Source organism: Ornithorhynchus anatinus, chromosome 10 (genome assembly GCF_004115215.2).
Source record: "Ornithorhynchus anatinus isolate Pmale09 chromosome 10, mOrnAna1.pri.v4, whole genome shotgun sequence".
NCBI lineage: Eukaryota > Metazoa > Chordata > Mammalia > Monotremata > Ornithorhynchidae > Ornithorhynchus > Ornithorhynchus anatinus.
The window spans coordinates 50,861,209-50,874,212 of NC_041737.1; the positions used below are offsets into that span (position 1 = coordinate 50,861,209).

At 46.8% G+C, this 13,004-nt stretch overlaps 1 protein-coding gene across 1 annotated transcript; it reads left to right on the top strand.

Moving 5' to 3' along the window:
- Positions 1–1,795: 1,795 nt before the first annotated feature.
- On the top strand, positions 1,796–6,304 carry LOC100082091 (zona pellucida sperm-binding protein 3-like). The gene is made up of 9 exons (XM_007671234.3): positions 1,796–2,247; positions 3,450–3,568; positions 3,740–3,843; positions 3,929–4,106; positions 4,957–5,077; positions 5,159–5,256; positions 5,644–5,738; positions 5,948–6,067; positions 6,145–6,304. Exons 1-9 carry the CDS (start codon positions 1,822–1,824, stop codon positions 6,270–6,272), a joined length of 1,389 nt encoding a protein of 462 aa, XP_007669424.2. The 5' UTR covers positions 1,796–1,821; the 3' UTR covers positions 6,273–6,304.
- The last annotated feature ends 6,700 nt before the right edge of the window (positions 6,305–13,004 follow it).

Below are 13,004 nucleotides of genomic sequence, written 5' to 3' on the forward strand. Positions count from 1 at the left end.
AGTCACTTAACTTCTCTGGGCCTCACTTACCTCATCTGTAAAATGGGGATGAAGACCGTGAGCCTCATGTGGGACAACCTGATTCCCCTGTGTCTACCCCAGCGCTTAGAACAGTGCTCTGCACATAGTAAGCGCTTAACAAATACCAACATTATTATTATTATTATTTAACCACTCTGGGCCTCAGTTTCCTCATCTGTAAAACAGGGATTCCCTCCGTCTTAGACTGCAAACCCCATGCGGGACAGGAACCGTGTCTGATCCTATTTTCTTGTATCTACCTCAGGGCTTAATACAGTGCTTGGAACATAGGCAGTGCTTAATAAAGATTCATATCATCTCTCTTTCCTTGTTAAAACTTTGGACATTTTCTTTCTTAGGAGTGCTCGAGTCTGTGGTGACTGCTCCTGTTGAGGTCACTGGGGCCGTGGTGGTGACCGGACTCTGAGCCAGGAGGAGCCTGAAATTCTGCTTCTCTAAGCCCTGCCGATCTTTGTTTTTATTTGTGTGTGTCTGCCAATGTCTTCGGGTTGTCCAAGTTGTGTTTCATCACTCCCCTCGGGCCTGTCATCAGTTCCCTTCCCCCACCATTTATATGTCGCGATCCTAAGCCACCCAAAGGTAAGAGGCCATATCTAATCCCCTCAGAGGAGACGATGGGATTTGAGGAGGGCTTGGAGGATAAATAGCCGTGGTCTGGGATGTTTGAAGAGGGAGGAAGTTCCAGGCGGGAGAAATGGTGGACGCAAGGGGTGGGCGGCAAGAGAGATGAGAGCAAAGTACAGTTAGAAGGGGAGCCTAGGAAGAGAAACAGCTTGGCCTAGTGGATAGAGCAGGGACCTAGGAGTCGGAAGGATCTGGTTTCTGTTCCTGGCTCCGCCTCTCATCTGCTGTGTGACCTTGGCTAGGTCACTTCACTTCTCTGGGCTTCAGTTACCCTATCTGTAAAAGGGAATCAAATCCTCCTCTCTCCAATTTAGACTGTGAGCCCATGTGGGACAGGGACTGTGTCCTACTTCACAAACTTATATCTACCCCAGCACTCGGAACAGTGCCTGAAACAGAGTAAGCACTTTACAAATACCTTTTTTAAAAAAAAGATGAGAGTGGATAAAGTTGGAAAGAGATAATGATGATGGTATTTGCTCAGCACTTATTAGGTGTCAATGTGGAATTATAACCACCAAACCACAAACTCTAGGACACTTTGACTTCCACTGTTATGTCAGCTTCGAATAATTGCTTCCAAATTCCCTTGAGTGTTTCCCTGAGTGGAAACCACTAATATCAACCCTCCCGGCTCCACTGAGCTCGTTCTCATCATCCAGTCAGCACTCGGAAGAAGACTCCCAGTTTCTGGTTATAATTAGAAACTCATTCTCCCAATTCCCTTATTAAGTGTATACAAGTTTTCTACGTGCCTCTTCCCCACGGCTTCCCCTCCACTGGCGAGACAGAGGAGCTGCTGGTTAAGTTTATGAGGAAAAGAATAATTCCAATTCAACCCTTACACCTAGGATTTAAAACACCACACAATCAAAATTATCCACCAACCTAGAGCTGTTCCTTAAGTACACTCTGAACCCAAGTACAGCCTAAAAGCCCACCTGGGATTCATAAGCCTCACAGAATCAGTGCAAATATTTTTTAGAAAGCCCCAAAACTTGGTTCCTTTGGCATCTTTAGAGTTCATCCTTAGAGCTCCAGCCTCATCTGGCCGAGTCACAGGTGGGGCAGATCTTCTTTGATGACCCCTTTGCTGTGGAGTCTGGGCCAGGTGGAGTTATTTAGGAGGTATAAAGGGAGCCATTGTGGAGAGGCATGGATGAGGGTGGTTGTGAAAGAGGAAGGATGGGTCAGAGTGCTCTTGGGAGGTGGTTGTTGGTGGGCATCACTGGTTGGGTTATTGCTACCCTAGGGGGCCTCCCTAAGAAGGCTAATGCTGCCCTGTCTCTCTCACCCCCAGGCCCCAGCTCCTGGAAACAAGCAAATAGATTGTCTCTTGTCCGGTCCTTCCTGGAGGTCCCTGGGGGAACACCTCCCTCTCAACTTTATTCTGTTGAGGTGCAGTGCCAAGAAAAGCAGATGACCATCAGTGTCCAGAGGGACCTCTTTAGGACGGGGAAGCTGATTGAGCCTTCAGAGTTGAGTCTTGGGTCGGGGGATTGCCGGCACACTTCTCTCCAGGCACCCCGGGGCACTGTGGTCTTTGAAGTTGGGCTCCATGAGTGTGGCAGTAAGCTTCAGGTAAGGGGGAGGTGATGGATTATAGTCTTGTTTAGTTATCACTGTAATTCATCAGATTTTTGTAATAGTGATGACTAAGTTACTTTGGGAATGACTCTGGGGGCTTTCCTTGGAGTTGTGATACTGGGTGGCTTTTGTTTGTTTAATGGCCTTTGCTGGCCATATAATCATCGTGCTAAATGCTGTAATAGTTATAAGTTAATAAGGGTGGAAACAGTTTTTATCTTGCATAAGGGCTTCTGGTCTTAACCCTCATCATTGAGACATGGAGACCTGAGGTGAGTTGTTCCATGCCACAAAATAGACAAATGGCAGACCTGGGGTTAGAATCCAGGACCTTCTGACTACTAGGCCTGGATTCTATGCCCTAGACCATGTTGCTTCTCACCTGAAGATGTAACCTAGAAGGGCTGTTAATAATAACTCTTTCCCTGTCTCTAATCTGGACTAACCTGTAGCTTCCTCTTTGTGATTTGAACTTTTGTGAGACAGGTGAAAGGGAGCAATGCATGTTATGAGGTAAGAGAAGTGATGGATGACCTTATCTGCTCACAAGTCCCTTGGCTCCTCCCCATCTCTAACTTGCTAATACTGGGGAGCAAAGAAAACTTGTCTAACTCTTGTATTCACCCAAGTGCTTAGTACAGTGCTCTGCACACAGCAAACACTCTTAATAATGGTGGTATTTAAGCACTTACTATGTTGTAAGCACTGGGGGACACAAGGTCATCAGATTGTCCCATGTGGGGCTCACAGTTTTAATCCCCATTTTACATTGGCTGTAATTAAGGCACAGAGAAGTGAAGTGACTTGCCCAGAGTCGCAGAGCTGGGATTAGAACCCATGACCTCACTCTTAAGCCTGGGTTCTTTCCACTGAGCCATGCTGCTTCTCTTGTGATTTTAGGTATTAGGTGCTTACTTCTTAAACACTGTTCTGTGCTGGGGTAGAGTCCCTGTCCTGCATGGGGTTCAGGCTAAATAGTAGGGAGAACAGGAAACCTAACGCACAGAGAAGTGAAGTGACTTTCCCATGGTCACACAGCCAGCATTTGGCAGAGGGGGGATTAGAACCCAGGCCCACATTCTTTCCACTAAGCCAAGCTGCTTCCATGGTTGAGCAGCATTGCTGGTGAAGATTCTTTCAGATGGAAACAGTCAGGTTTGATGTCACTGTAGCTGAAAGTCTCTTATCTCTTTCAGATGACCAATGATCACATGACCTATAGCATTAATCTCTACTACAATCCATCCCCTGCTAGTAACCCTGTGATCCTCCGGGCTACTCCAGCTGTTATCCTCATTGAGTGCTCTTACCCAAGGTAAGCCCCTTTCTCCTTCCCAACCCCCCTCCCTTGATTCCCAACTCCCTAGGATCTAGACTACAAGGTCACTGGGGGCAGGGAATAGGTCTACTAACTCCATATTGTACAGCACCCTGAACATAGTGATCGATAAATACCACTGACTTTCTCCCTTGTCACTTCTTTCAGGAGAAGTAATGTGAGCAGCCAAGCCGTCAAGCCAACATGGCTTCCTTATCGCTCCACACTGAGTGCTGAGGGAAAGCTGGGATTCTCCTTGCGCCTGATGACTGGTAGGTGAATCTGGCCTTCTGGTTGCTGCTTCTTTCTCTTCCCCTTCTCTGCTGCTGATCTCACTTCATCCTCTCAACACTGCAGAAGACTGGAGTGCTGAGAGGACTTCTTCAAACTTCCATCTGGGTGATGTCCTCCACATTCAAGCAGATGTCAATGCTGGAAGCCACATACCTCTGAGGCTTTTTATTGAGAAGTGTGTAGCCACACAGACACCTGACAAGGACTCCAGACCTCAATATGCCATTATTGATTTCAAAGGGTAAGTCATGCAGAATTCCTGTAGCAAAACTCTATTAGACTACTTCAGAATGCTCAGTGCTGAAGTCCACAGGCCTGGGAGTGAGGGGGATCTTGTTTAATGGTAGTTAAGCACTAAATATGTGCCACTAATTGAAGTGCTTACTAGGTGCCAGGCACTGGGGTAGATAATGCTACTGAGTTTGGACATAATTCATGGCTCACAGTATTAATCCCCACTTCACAGAGGAGGTTCCAGGCTTAGTGAAATGACTTGCCTGAAGTCACACAGGTGAGTAAAAACTGGGATTCGAATCCAGGTCCTTCTGACTCCCTGGCTCAGACTTAATCTACTAGGCCATAGAGCTACTCCAGGGAACTGGGTACTAAGTCCAGCTGTGTCGCTTGTGTTAAGTAGCCTTGGGCAAGTCACTCAACTGCTTTTTTTTTTCCCCCGTACTTAAACTGAATCCCACTTGATAGAGGGATTGCCCCTCACCTGTATCTCTAATCTACCTAGTGCTGACTTGGGCATTGTATTAAAGTGCTTGGGAGGTTATAACTGTGTATCTTCAAAGCTGTGTGCCAAGCACCAGGGTAGATAGAAGAAAATCAGATTGCATGTGGACCCTGTCCCATATGGGATGCAGTCTTAGTAGAAAGGAACAAGTACTTTTTCCCCACTTAATGAAGAAAGTGAGGCACAGAAGTGGTTCATCCAAGATGGCAAAACTGGAATTAAAAGCCAGGTCCTCTGACTCCCACTCTCATGCCCTTTCTACTAGGCAGCACTGCTCTTCTAGAATGGGTAGATGTGATTCCCTACATACATCAGTCTAGAGAGCACTTAAACACCATTATTAATTCTCTAGATGCCTAGTAGATGGTCGGTCAGAAGAGAGCACATCTACCTTCATTTCTCCAAGACTCAAGCAAGAAGCTCTTCAGTTCACAGTTGATGCCTTCAAATTCACAGGCGATGTCACGAACTTGGTGAGCAGTTCTCTCCCTCCCCCTTCCCCAGAATTATTCAACCTACCTCTATCCTGAGTCCCTTCTTGGTCCATCTTCTAGATCTATATTACATGCCACCTAAAGATAACCGATGTTGACCATGTACCAGATATCTCCAACAAAGCCTGTTCCTTTAACAAAGTGGGCAGAATAAATGGGTAAGTACTACTATGGCCAGGTAACAAGTAATTAGGCTAAGGTAACTATTGAGAAGGCTTAAATGCCCTAATGCCACTTACTGGGTGTCTATTAAGCACTGGATTAAGTACAAAACCATCATTGTCCTCTAAGTTTATAATCTAGTATGATGGGCAGCTGAACTATTTCAAGTAGTGGGAGAAATACTTCTCCACTGTTCCCTAATATTTCAAGGAAGTAAAATGCCCTTAGAAAGAAAAATGCTTTTGAAGATGGCATGAGTTAAGCTCTGAGTTTCCATTGCCTTCTTGAGGTAATGGTCAATCAACACTCCTTATGATGTAAACCTCATCTTCCCCCTACTTTCCTGTTTTTTCCTTGTTTTCCTCCCACCGCCCCCATCTTAGCTGGACTCCTGTGGAAGGTGCTAATGAGATCTGCAGCTGTTGTGAAACTGGCAAATGTGGGTCTGCAAGACTGAAGAGATCCAACCCATCACACAGTAAGTGTTGCATTCTGTATACCACTCTGAGATGAGATGGTGGAGAAGCAGTCACTTATTGAGCACTATACTAATGGGAAAGTACAATACAATTAAGATATTCCCTGCCCATAGCAAGCAAACAGTCCAGGGCAGAAGGTGGACATAGTTATCAAGCCATCACCTTTAGCTTGGCCATGCTCAGTGAGTCTCCCTTTATTGCTAAACAGATGTGATGTCTGGGAACAAAACAGAGGCTGTTATCACACTTGGGCCACTGTTCATTGGAGAGATGGCTTCTAGCCCCAGCCCCTTTGCAGACCAACTGGAGCTGACCCCACCGTCTCGAGGTATGTGCACTAAATATTGATACTCAAAAGCCTCTCCTGAATCCAGAACCTCAGTCCTACTCTCTGCTCTCCCTTAGGTGCGGAAGAGGTGTCAATATCCTTGTTGCTCCTGGGCCTTGGAGTGGGTGCTATAATACTTCTGACCCTTATCTCTGTGGGGATTCTTCTGGGGCTCAAGAGGTACAGACGATCTCTGCTGGCTTGATCAAATAAAGATGTACCCAAGCTGACCAGTCACCCCAGCCTCAGTATTCTCTAAGGTGTGTCTCTCCACTTCAGAGTGGACTGTTCCCTCAATGCCTTGATGCTTCACTGCATCTAGTCAAGGTCTGAGGGCTTGTGAAGGTGGAAGACAAAGATCAGAATTCAGAAGATGTTAGAGATGGGCAGTAGTGGCACCTAACCTCTCCTTAGGCTAGAATAGTTCCTGACACATAGGTGTTGTTAAAGTGCTTTATTATTAGGTAACCCTACCCCTCTGGGCTTCAGGAATCAATAGTAAGTCAGATACCACACTAGGACAGATTACTAAATTAAAGGGGAGAGAATATAACAAACGGATCACTCTCCCTTCCCAAGGGGAGTTTACAGTTGAAGGAAGGCTGGCAACACTTACAAATAGAGGTAACAGGAAGGCCCAATAAGAAGGAATACAGAGGAGGCAGATTGTCTAGCTCTGAAAAGGTGTCATGACTCTACTCCAGCTCAAGGCCTGGCTTCACCACTTCCTTGCTGAGGCATAGATACCGGCCATCATTCCCTGCCTACTAGCCACTGCAGAATAAGGCCATCAGGTGTGGAAACTTTGATGCTCTTTTCCCCCATTCCTCCTGCCCAAGGGGGTTAAACAGTGGAGCCTAAACTTTAATAACAATCTCAAGGGAATTGGGCCACTGTGTCCCAGCTCCTGCCTGAGACACTTAAATAAAACCATAGGGAAATCTGTCTTGGCACTTGACAGGCTCTGCCACTCTTTTTTAAATGGGAAAAGCCAAATGAAGTTCAGGGATTTTATTTTGCATGATGAGCAACTCTGGCTTGAGCAAATGTATTTCAGACAGTGTGTAGAAAGGGATAACATGTTCATTAAAATGAGCTTTCTGATTACCTAACATTGGGTTCAGATCTTTCTGCCTTCCACTCATAGACTCAGAAAGCAGAGAGGCCCACCCCATTCTGTGATGTAAGTGGTAGAGAAGGGAGCAGAGAATCGCTTTAACTAAAAGCTATCATTTCCTCAGATCAGCAATGTGGGTGCTACTTCCAATAGTCACTTTCTGGCTAGGTTTCACTGGCCATTAAATTCCTCCTCTTCTAGGGTTTCATGACACGATAGCAGAATCATAGTTGGGGGGGGGGGGGGGAGAAGATGTGTGGAAAAACTCACCTGTGCCATCTCCTTAGTAATAAGGACATTTTAAGCACTTCCTATGTCCCAAGCACTGCTCTAAGTGCTTGGGGAATTACAGGGCTATCAGGCTGTCCCAGGTGGGGCTCGCTGTCTTAATCCCCATTTTACAGATAACTGAGGTACTGAAGTTGTGACTTGCCCAAAGTCACACAGCTGCCAAGGGGTGGAGCGAGAATTAAAACCCCCATCCTCTGACACCCATGCCCTTTCCACTAACCCTCGCTGCCCTCTTCTACCTCAGCATCCTAGGATAGAAGTCCCATTTGTCCTGGGAATGTTGGGAGTGTTTAATCTGGTTCTCCTAATGGACTCATCCCTGACTCCTTTCAGCCCAGGCTCTTTACCCTCCTTATTGCCTCTCCCCTCCCTCATGTTGTGAATGCAACAGCAGTAATATCTTATTGGGTGCCCAAGTATGTGATGTAGTGACCTAACAGGTGAGTGCAGCACACTGTGCTCAGATAACTGGTTGGAGATGCAAACAAGTCATGTATGGGCACTCATGTTCGTCCAAAGTAGATTTTTACTCTTGATCATCTATAAAAGGGTGTGACCCATCCTCTGAAAGGGTAGGGTTTTTGTGGGGAGAAGAAATAAGAAATAGCTGCCCTGAGATGCAAAGACCTGAGTCCTAATCCTGAATTGGACAGTCTCTTATGACCTTGGGTAAGTCCCTTAAATGCTCTGTCCCTGTCATGTAAAAATGAAGATGGAGCCCCATGTGAAATATGGACTATGTCCACCCTGCTTATCGTTGCTTAAGCTAGTACCCGCCACACACTTAACACTTTAAGCACTTAACAAAAATTAAAAAAAAATCCCGTTCATCCACCTGTCTTTAAGAGTTAGCAGATATTGGGTTAAAGGAGAGAGTGAAGTAGTAAAACCAGCTTGCCGCGGCAGAGCGTCACTTCCCTTCAACTCTCTTGTATAGAAGTGGATCCAAAAGTTCAAAAATGAATGAGCCACGAGGGGGCATTACCTCTGTTTCCATTTAACAGCTCCCCTTGCCTCTCTTCTGACCCTGTCATAAGAGCAACAAACAAACTTGCCCCTTGGTCTAGGCACTGGCACAAAGTCAGCAATCCCTCCTACAAAAATCTTAAGCTAGAGTGATGTACTCTCCCTAGAACTCAGTATGGTGCTCTGTGCGCACACAGTAAGTGCTCCATAATATTTATAAAGCACTGTTCTAAGCATCAGTCCCTGTCCCATGTGGGGCTCAGTCTGAATCCTAGTTTTATAGATGAGGTAACTGAGGCACAATGAAGTGAATTTTTCAGGATCACCCAGCAGAGGTGGGATTCTACCCCCCCCCCCCCCCCCCAAGCCCATGGTCTATCCCCTACACCATGCTCCTTCTCATTAAATACCACCGATTGAGAGAACTGAACACGCTCGTGTCTTTGCTCTACTGCTTTCTCAGAGCTTAACTCTTTAGATGGTGAGCCTCGTGAGGGTCAGAAACCGTTTAATTCCTACCAGTATATTTTCTCCCAGCACGGGAAGTGCTTAATAAAAGCTATTGCTACCTACTTGGACAGCTACTGAATTCTAATCCAGTGGGGCCCCGACGATAGGATCTCTCCCTGTCATTGCCTGCTATGAATGAATTGTAGAATGAGCTCTAACTGTGCACAGATCCTAAGCATCTAGGAGAGTCTAATAAAGCCACCACGAATGCCCTAAATGCAGGTGAGAGAACTGCTTTTCAGTAGTTCTGACAGCATCACCTGGCTTAGAGTACTTTCTGGTAGTGCCTAATTACTGTTCTCTCCATCTTTGTGGTGGGAGGAAATGACAATAATATTATGACACCTTCTTTAATACGATGATAGCTGAGCGACTCAGACAATAGAGGAAAGGCAGCAGCACCTGGGAGCCGTGAGACAATCCCGGCAGTCATAGTCATTGCAGAAAGGTTCCTGGCACCGCTTGTCTGGCCCTTCCATCCCAATAGGTTCAGCGGTCCCAGGGGAACAACTCCATCTTGGAGTCAGGTAGTTGGGGAAGAGAGGCCCCTTCAGTGGTTTCCTTCTCTGGCTGAGAGACTGTTGTCTGGAGCCTGAACCGGATGCGAACTTTCAACTTGCTCTAAGGGATAGAGCGAGGGTCTGGAAGAAGGACCTGGGTTCTAATCCTGGCTCCGATGCTTGTTGGCTGGGTGGCCTTGGGCAACCCCTTAGCTTCTCTGGGCCTCAATTACCTTCTGTTTAAAAGGGGGATTAAGACTGTGAGCCCCATGTGGGGCATGGACTGTCTAACCCAATTAGCTTGAATTTGCCCCAGCATTAAGGGACCAGGGAAGAGAGATGGACTGAGGAGGATATGGAGAGATACTGGAATAAGGATGGATTGAGGGGGTCACTGAGGGACTGGATCAGGGGATGGACTGAGGGACATAGATGGACTGGTGGGTCAGGGGGGACAGATTGTGGAACAGGGATGGACTGAGGAGGCACTGGGCCTGGAACAGGGGATGGACTGTGGGACACAGACTGGGGGATCACAGGGATGGAAGAGGGTTCACAAGGGAGGGACTGAGGGACTGTGGAACAGTGATACACTGAGGGATTGTGGGACATGGATTGAGGGGGGCACTGAGGATTGTGGGACAGTGATCAACTGAGGGGGACACAGGGATTGTGAGATGGACTGAGTGGGCACTGAAGGACTGTGGGAGAACGATGAGCTGTGGGACGCAGGTGAAGTGAGGGGGACGCTGGGGGACTGTGGGAATAGATGGACTGGTGGGGGGCCACGGAGGGATCGTGGACCAGGAATGGAAGGGGTGGGGGGACACCAAGGGTCTGTGGACCATAGACTTGTGGGGGTACACCGAGGGACTGTGTGGAACAGAGATGGACCGTCGGGGGAGACCCCGAGGAATTATGGAACGGTGAGGGACTGGGAATACTAAGTGCTCAACAAATACTATAGGAAAGCCATCTGAAAGCAGATAAAACCCCTGCAAGGCCTTCTGCCAGAGGGAAGGGAATTTCAGCTGGAGGTCTTGCCAGGTGCCAGGAATGGCTGCAGCATTTTTCAAAGACTGAAGAGGGGATGTGGGGGGTGTAAAGCCTGTCACCTTGAAATTTAAGAACTTAATGGTTTTTATGGTATTTGTTAAGCGCTTACTATGTGTCAAACACTGTTCTAAGCGCTGAGGTAGATACAAGTCGATTAGGTTGGACGCAGTCCCTGTCCCACGTGGGGTTCTCTCTAAATAAGAACAGGAGAAGCGAAGCGACTTGCATAAGGTCACATAGCAAACAGTCAGCAGAGTTGAGATTAGAACCCAGGTCCTCTGACTCCCAGGCCTGTCTTCTTTCCACTAGGCCATCCTGCTTTTCAATTAGGTGGGAACACTGGGGGAAAAAAATCTTAGAAACATCATCGCTTATCATAGACGCTGGAATCTCAGTTCCCCGTGCAAGCATTTGTCTGCCATCGTTACTTTGAAATCGATTTGCAGTTATGACTGCACTTTCAAGTCGGTTAGGATTTTCTTGGGATTGAGGGATTTTTCATTTTGGTTTGTTCCTATTGAGTCGGGCAGCTCGTGCCTGCACGTCTTCCACACCGCTTTAGACAGTAAGCTCAAGGGCAGTGTCCGTGCCTCTTACTTCTGTCATTTTGATGTTTTAATACAAAGAGGTGGGAGGCTGCCCTTCAGGGAATCCTTGGAGGGCGTCTCCTCACCAGCGTCTCTATCGGTTTCCTGTGCTGGTAGGGGCAGCAGAGGTGACTTGGGTGAATCACAAACACACATCCACACCCACCCAAACCCTAAAAATCTAGTAATAGTTTCATAGCTATGTCTATTACTGTGGGCAGAGATCTTTGCCTGTCTGATCTCTAGCTCTAGGATCGTTCCCTGAAGTGGCTGTGGACTTCTGTTTTCACCTTCTTTATTTTGGTACTCGTTAAGCGCTTTCTGGGTGCCGAGCGCCGTGGTAGATACAGGGAAGAACCAAGTTCAAGTTAGCTAGTCCTATCTGATGGCATTCTGAAGAGTAAAATTTTGAAGAAATGAGTGGTCTTAGTTGGCAACGGTAGCTGCCTTTTGACCCATTTAAAGGACAAGCACGAAAGATGCTTACGTGTTCTTTTCTGCAGCTGGTCTTTTTCCCATTAATAAGAATAGTGGTATTTGTTAAGCGCTTACTACGTCCCAGGCACTGTACTAAGCACTGGGGTGGACCCAAGCAAATTGGGTTGAACACAGTCCCTGTCCCATGTGGGGCTCTCAATCCCCAATTTACAGATGGGGTGACCGAGGCACAGAGAAGTTGTGACTTGTCCAAAGTCACACAGCAAACAAGTGGCGGAGCCAGGATCGGAACCCATGACCTTCTGACGCTCAGGCCTGTGCTCTATCGACTACGTCACACCGCTTCTCGTGCTGTTTCTCATCAGATAGCTTAAAAATGTCTTCTTTTTCCAATTGTACCCAGCGGGTAGTCAAATATTGATTTCCCTCCAAGATGTGGTTTGAATGCCGAAGGCGGTTTTGTTCCCCAACTTTGATTCAAAAGGCTCCTCCGGCTGCCAAAGTATTTCTTTGTGCAGGCAGCTTCATCCACTGACCTCTGCTACTTTGGGAACCGCGTTGGTACAACTCCTGCAGCTGGGGGAAGCACAAAACATCATTTTCCATGATTCTACATTGTTCGGCGAAAGAGCCTTTCATCTGAAATCTCAAACATTTTAATTAAAGTTGCCCAACATCCCCGTTGAAAGAGGGATAATTATCTCTGGTTTTCTTACGTGGAGAAAGGAATCTTGCTTTAGGTCACTTGAGGCAATTGGGTCCTGAGGATGGTAATAATAATGACAGTAATAATAATGGTATTAAGTGCTTGCTATCTACTAAATCCTGGGGTAGATGGAAGATAATCAGTTTGGACACCAAGTTAAAACTCAAAAGAGATAAAAAAGCAGCGTGGCCTGGTGGAGAGACAGAGGACCTGAGTTTTAATTCTAGCTCCATCGATTGCCTGCTGGGTGACTCTGGGCAAGGTTCTTCACTTCTCTCTCCCTCAACTATCCCCTCTGTAAAATGAGGATTAAACCCTACTCTCTTCTATTTAGACTGTGAGCCCACGTGGGACGAGGATTGTGTCCAATCAGATTATCTTGCATCTACCCTAGTGCTTAGTTCAGTGGTCGACACATAGTAAGCGTTGTTATCAAGTACCGTTTAAAAAAATAAAGTCCATTCCCTGATGTATAGTGCCTTGGCAGCAACCTTAGCTCTTATTTTCGATTTTCTTATCTCTTGCTGGAGAACTTTATCTTTTTCAAGAGCAACATGGGAAGTGAGTTCCAGAGTAGAGATCCCGGGGAAGTTTTATCCCCTTTTATCGGGAGAGAGTTAACTTTTTGGATGTAGGTTTTGTGTCTATCCCTTCTTCCATTTTCCTCCACCCCAGTCCCCACCAGAAGGATAGCGTTCTGTTTAGGCGTGCTGCAGGCTACATTCAGACTGTTGGGAGAGACGTTGTCCCCGTAGAGCAAAGCCCT

What these genes read in the sequence shown, in the direction of transcription:
- LOC100082091 (XM_007671234.3), top strand. Translation starts at nt 1,822, where the DNA reads ATGGATGAGGGTGGTTGTGAAAGAGGAAGGATGGGTCAGAGTGCTCTT. An exon ending in GCCATTATTGATTTCAAAGG is followed by an intron (nt 4,107 to 4,956) that starts GTAAGTCATGCA and finishes TTAATTCTCTAG; the next exon opens with ATGCCTAGTAGATGGTCGGT. An exon ending in CAGGCGATGTCACGAACTTG is followed by an intron (nt 5,078 to 5,158) that starts GTGAGCAGTTCT and finishes TCCATCTTCTAG; the next exon opens with ATCTATATTACATGCCACCT.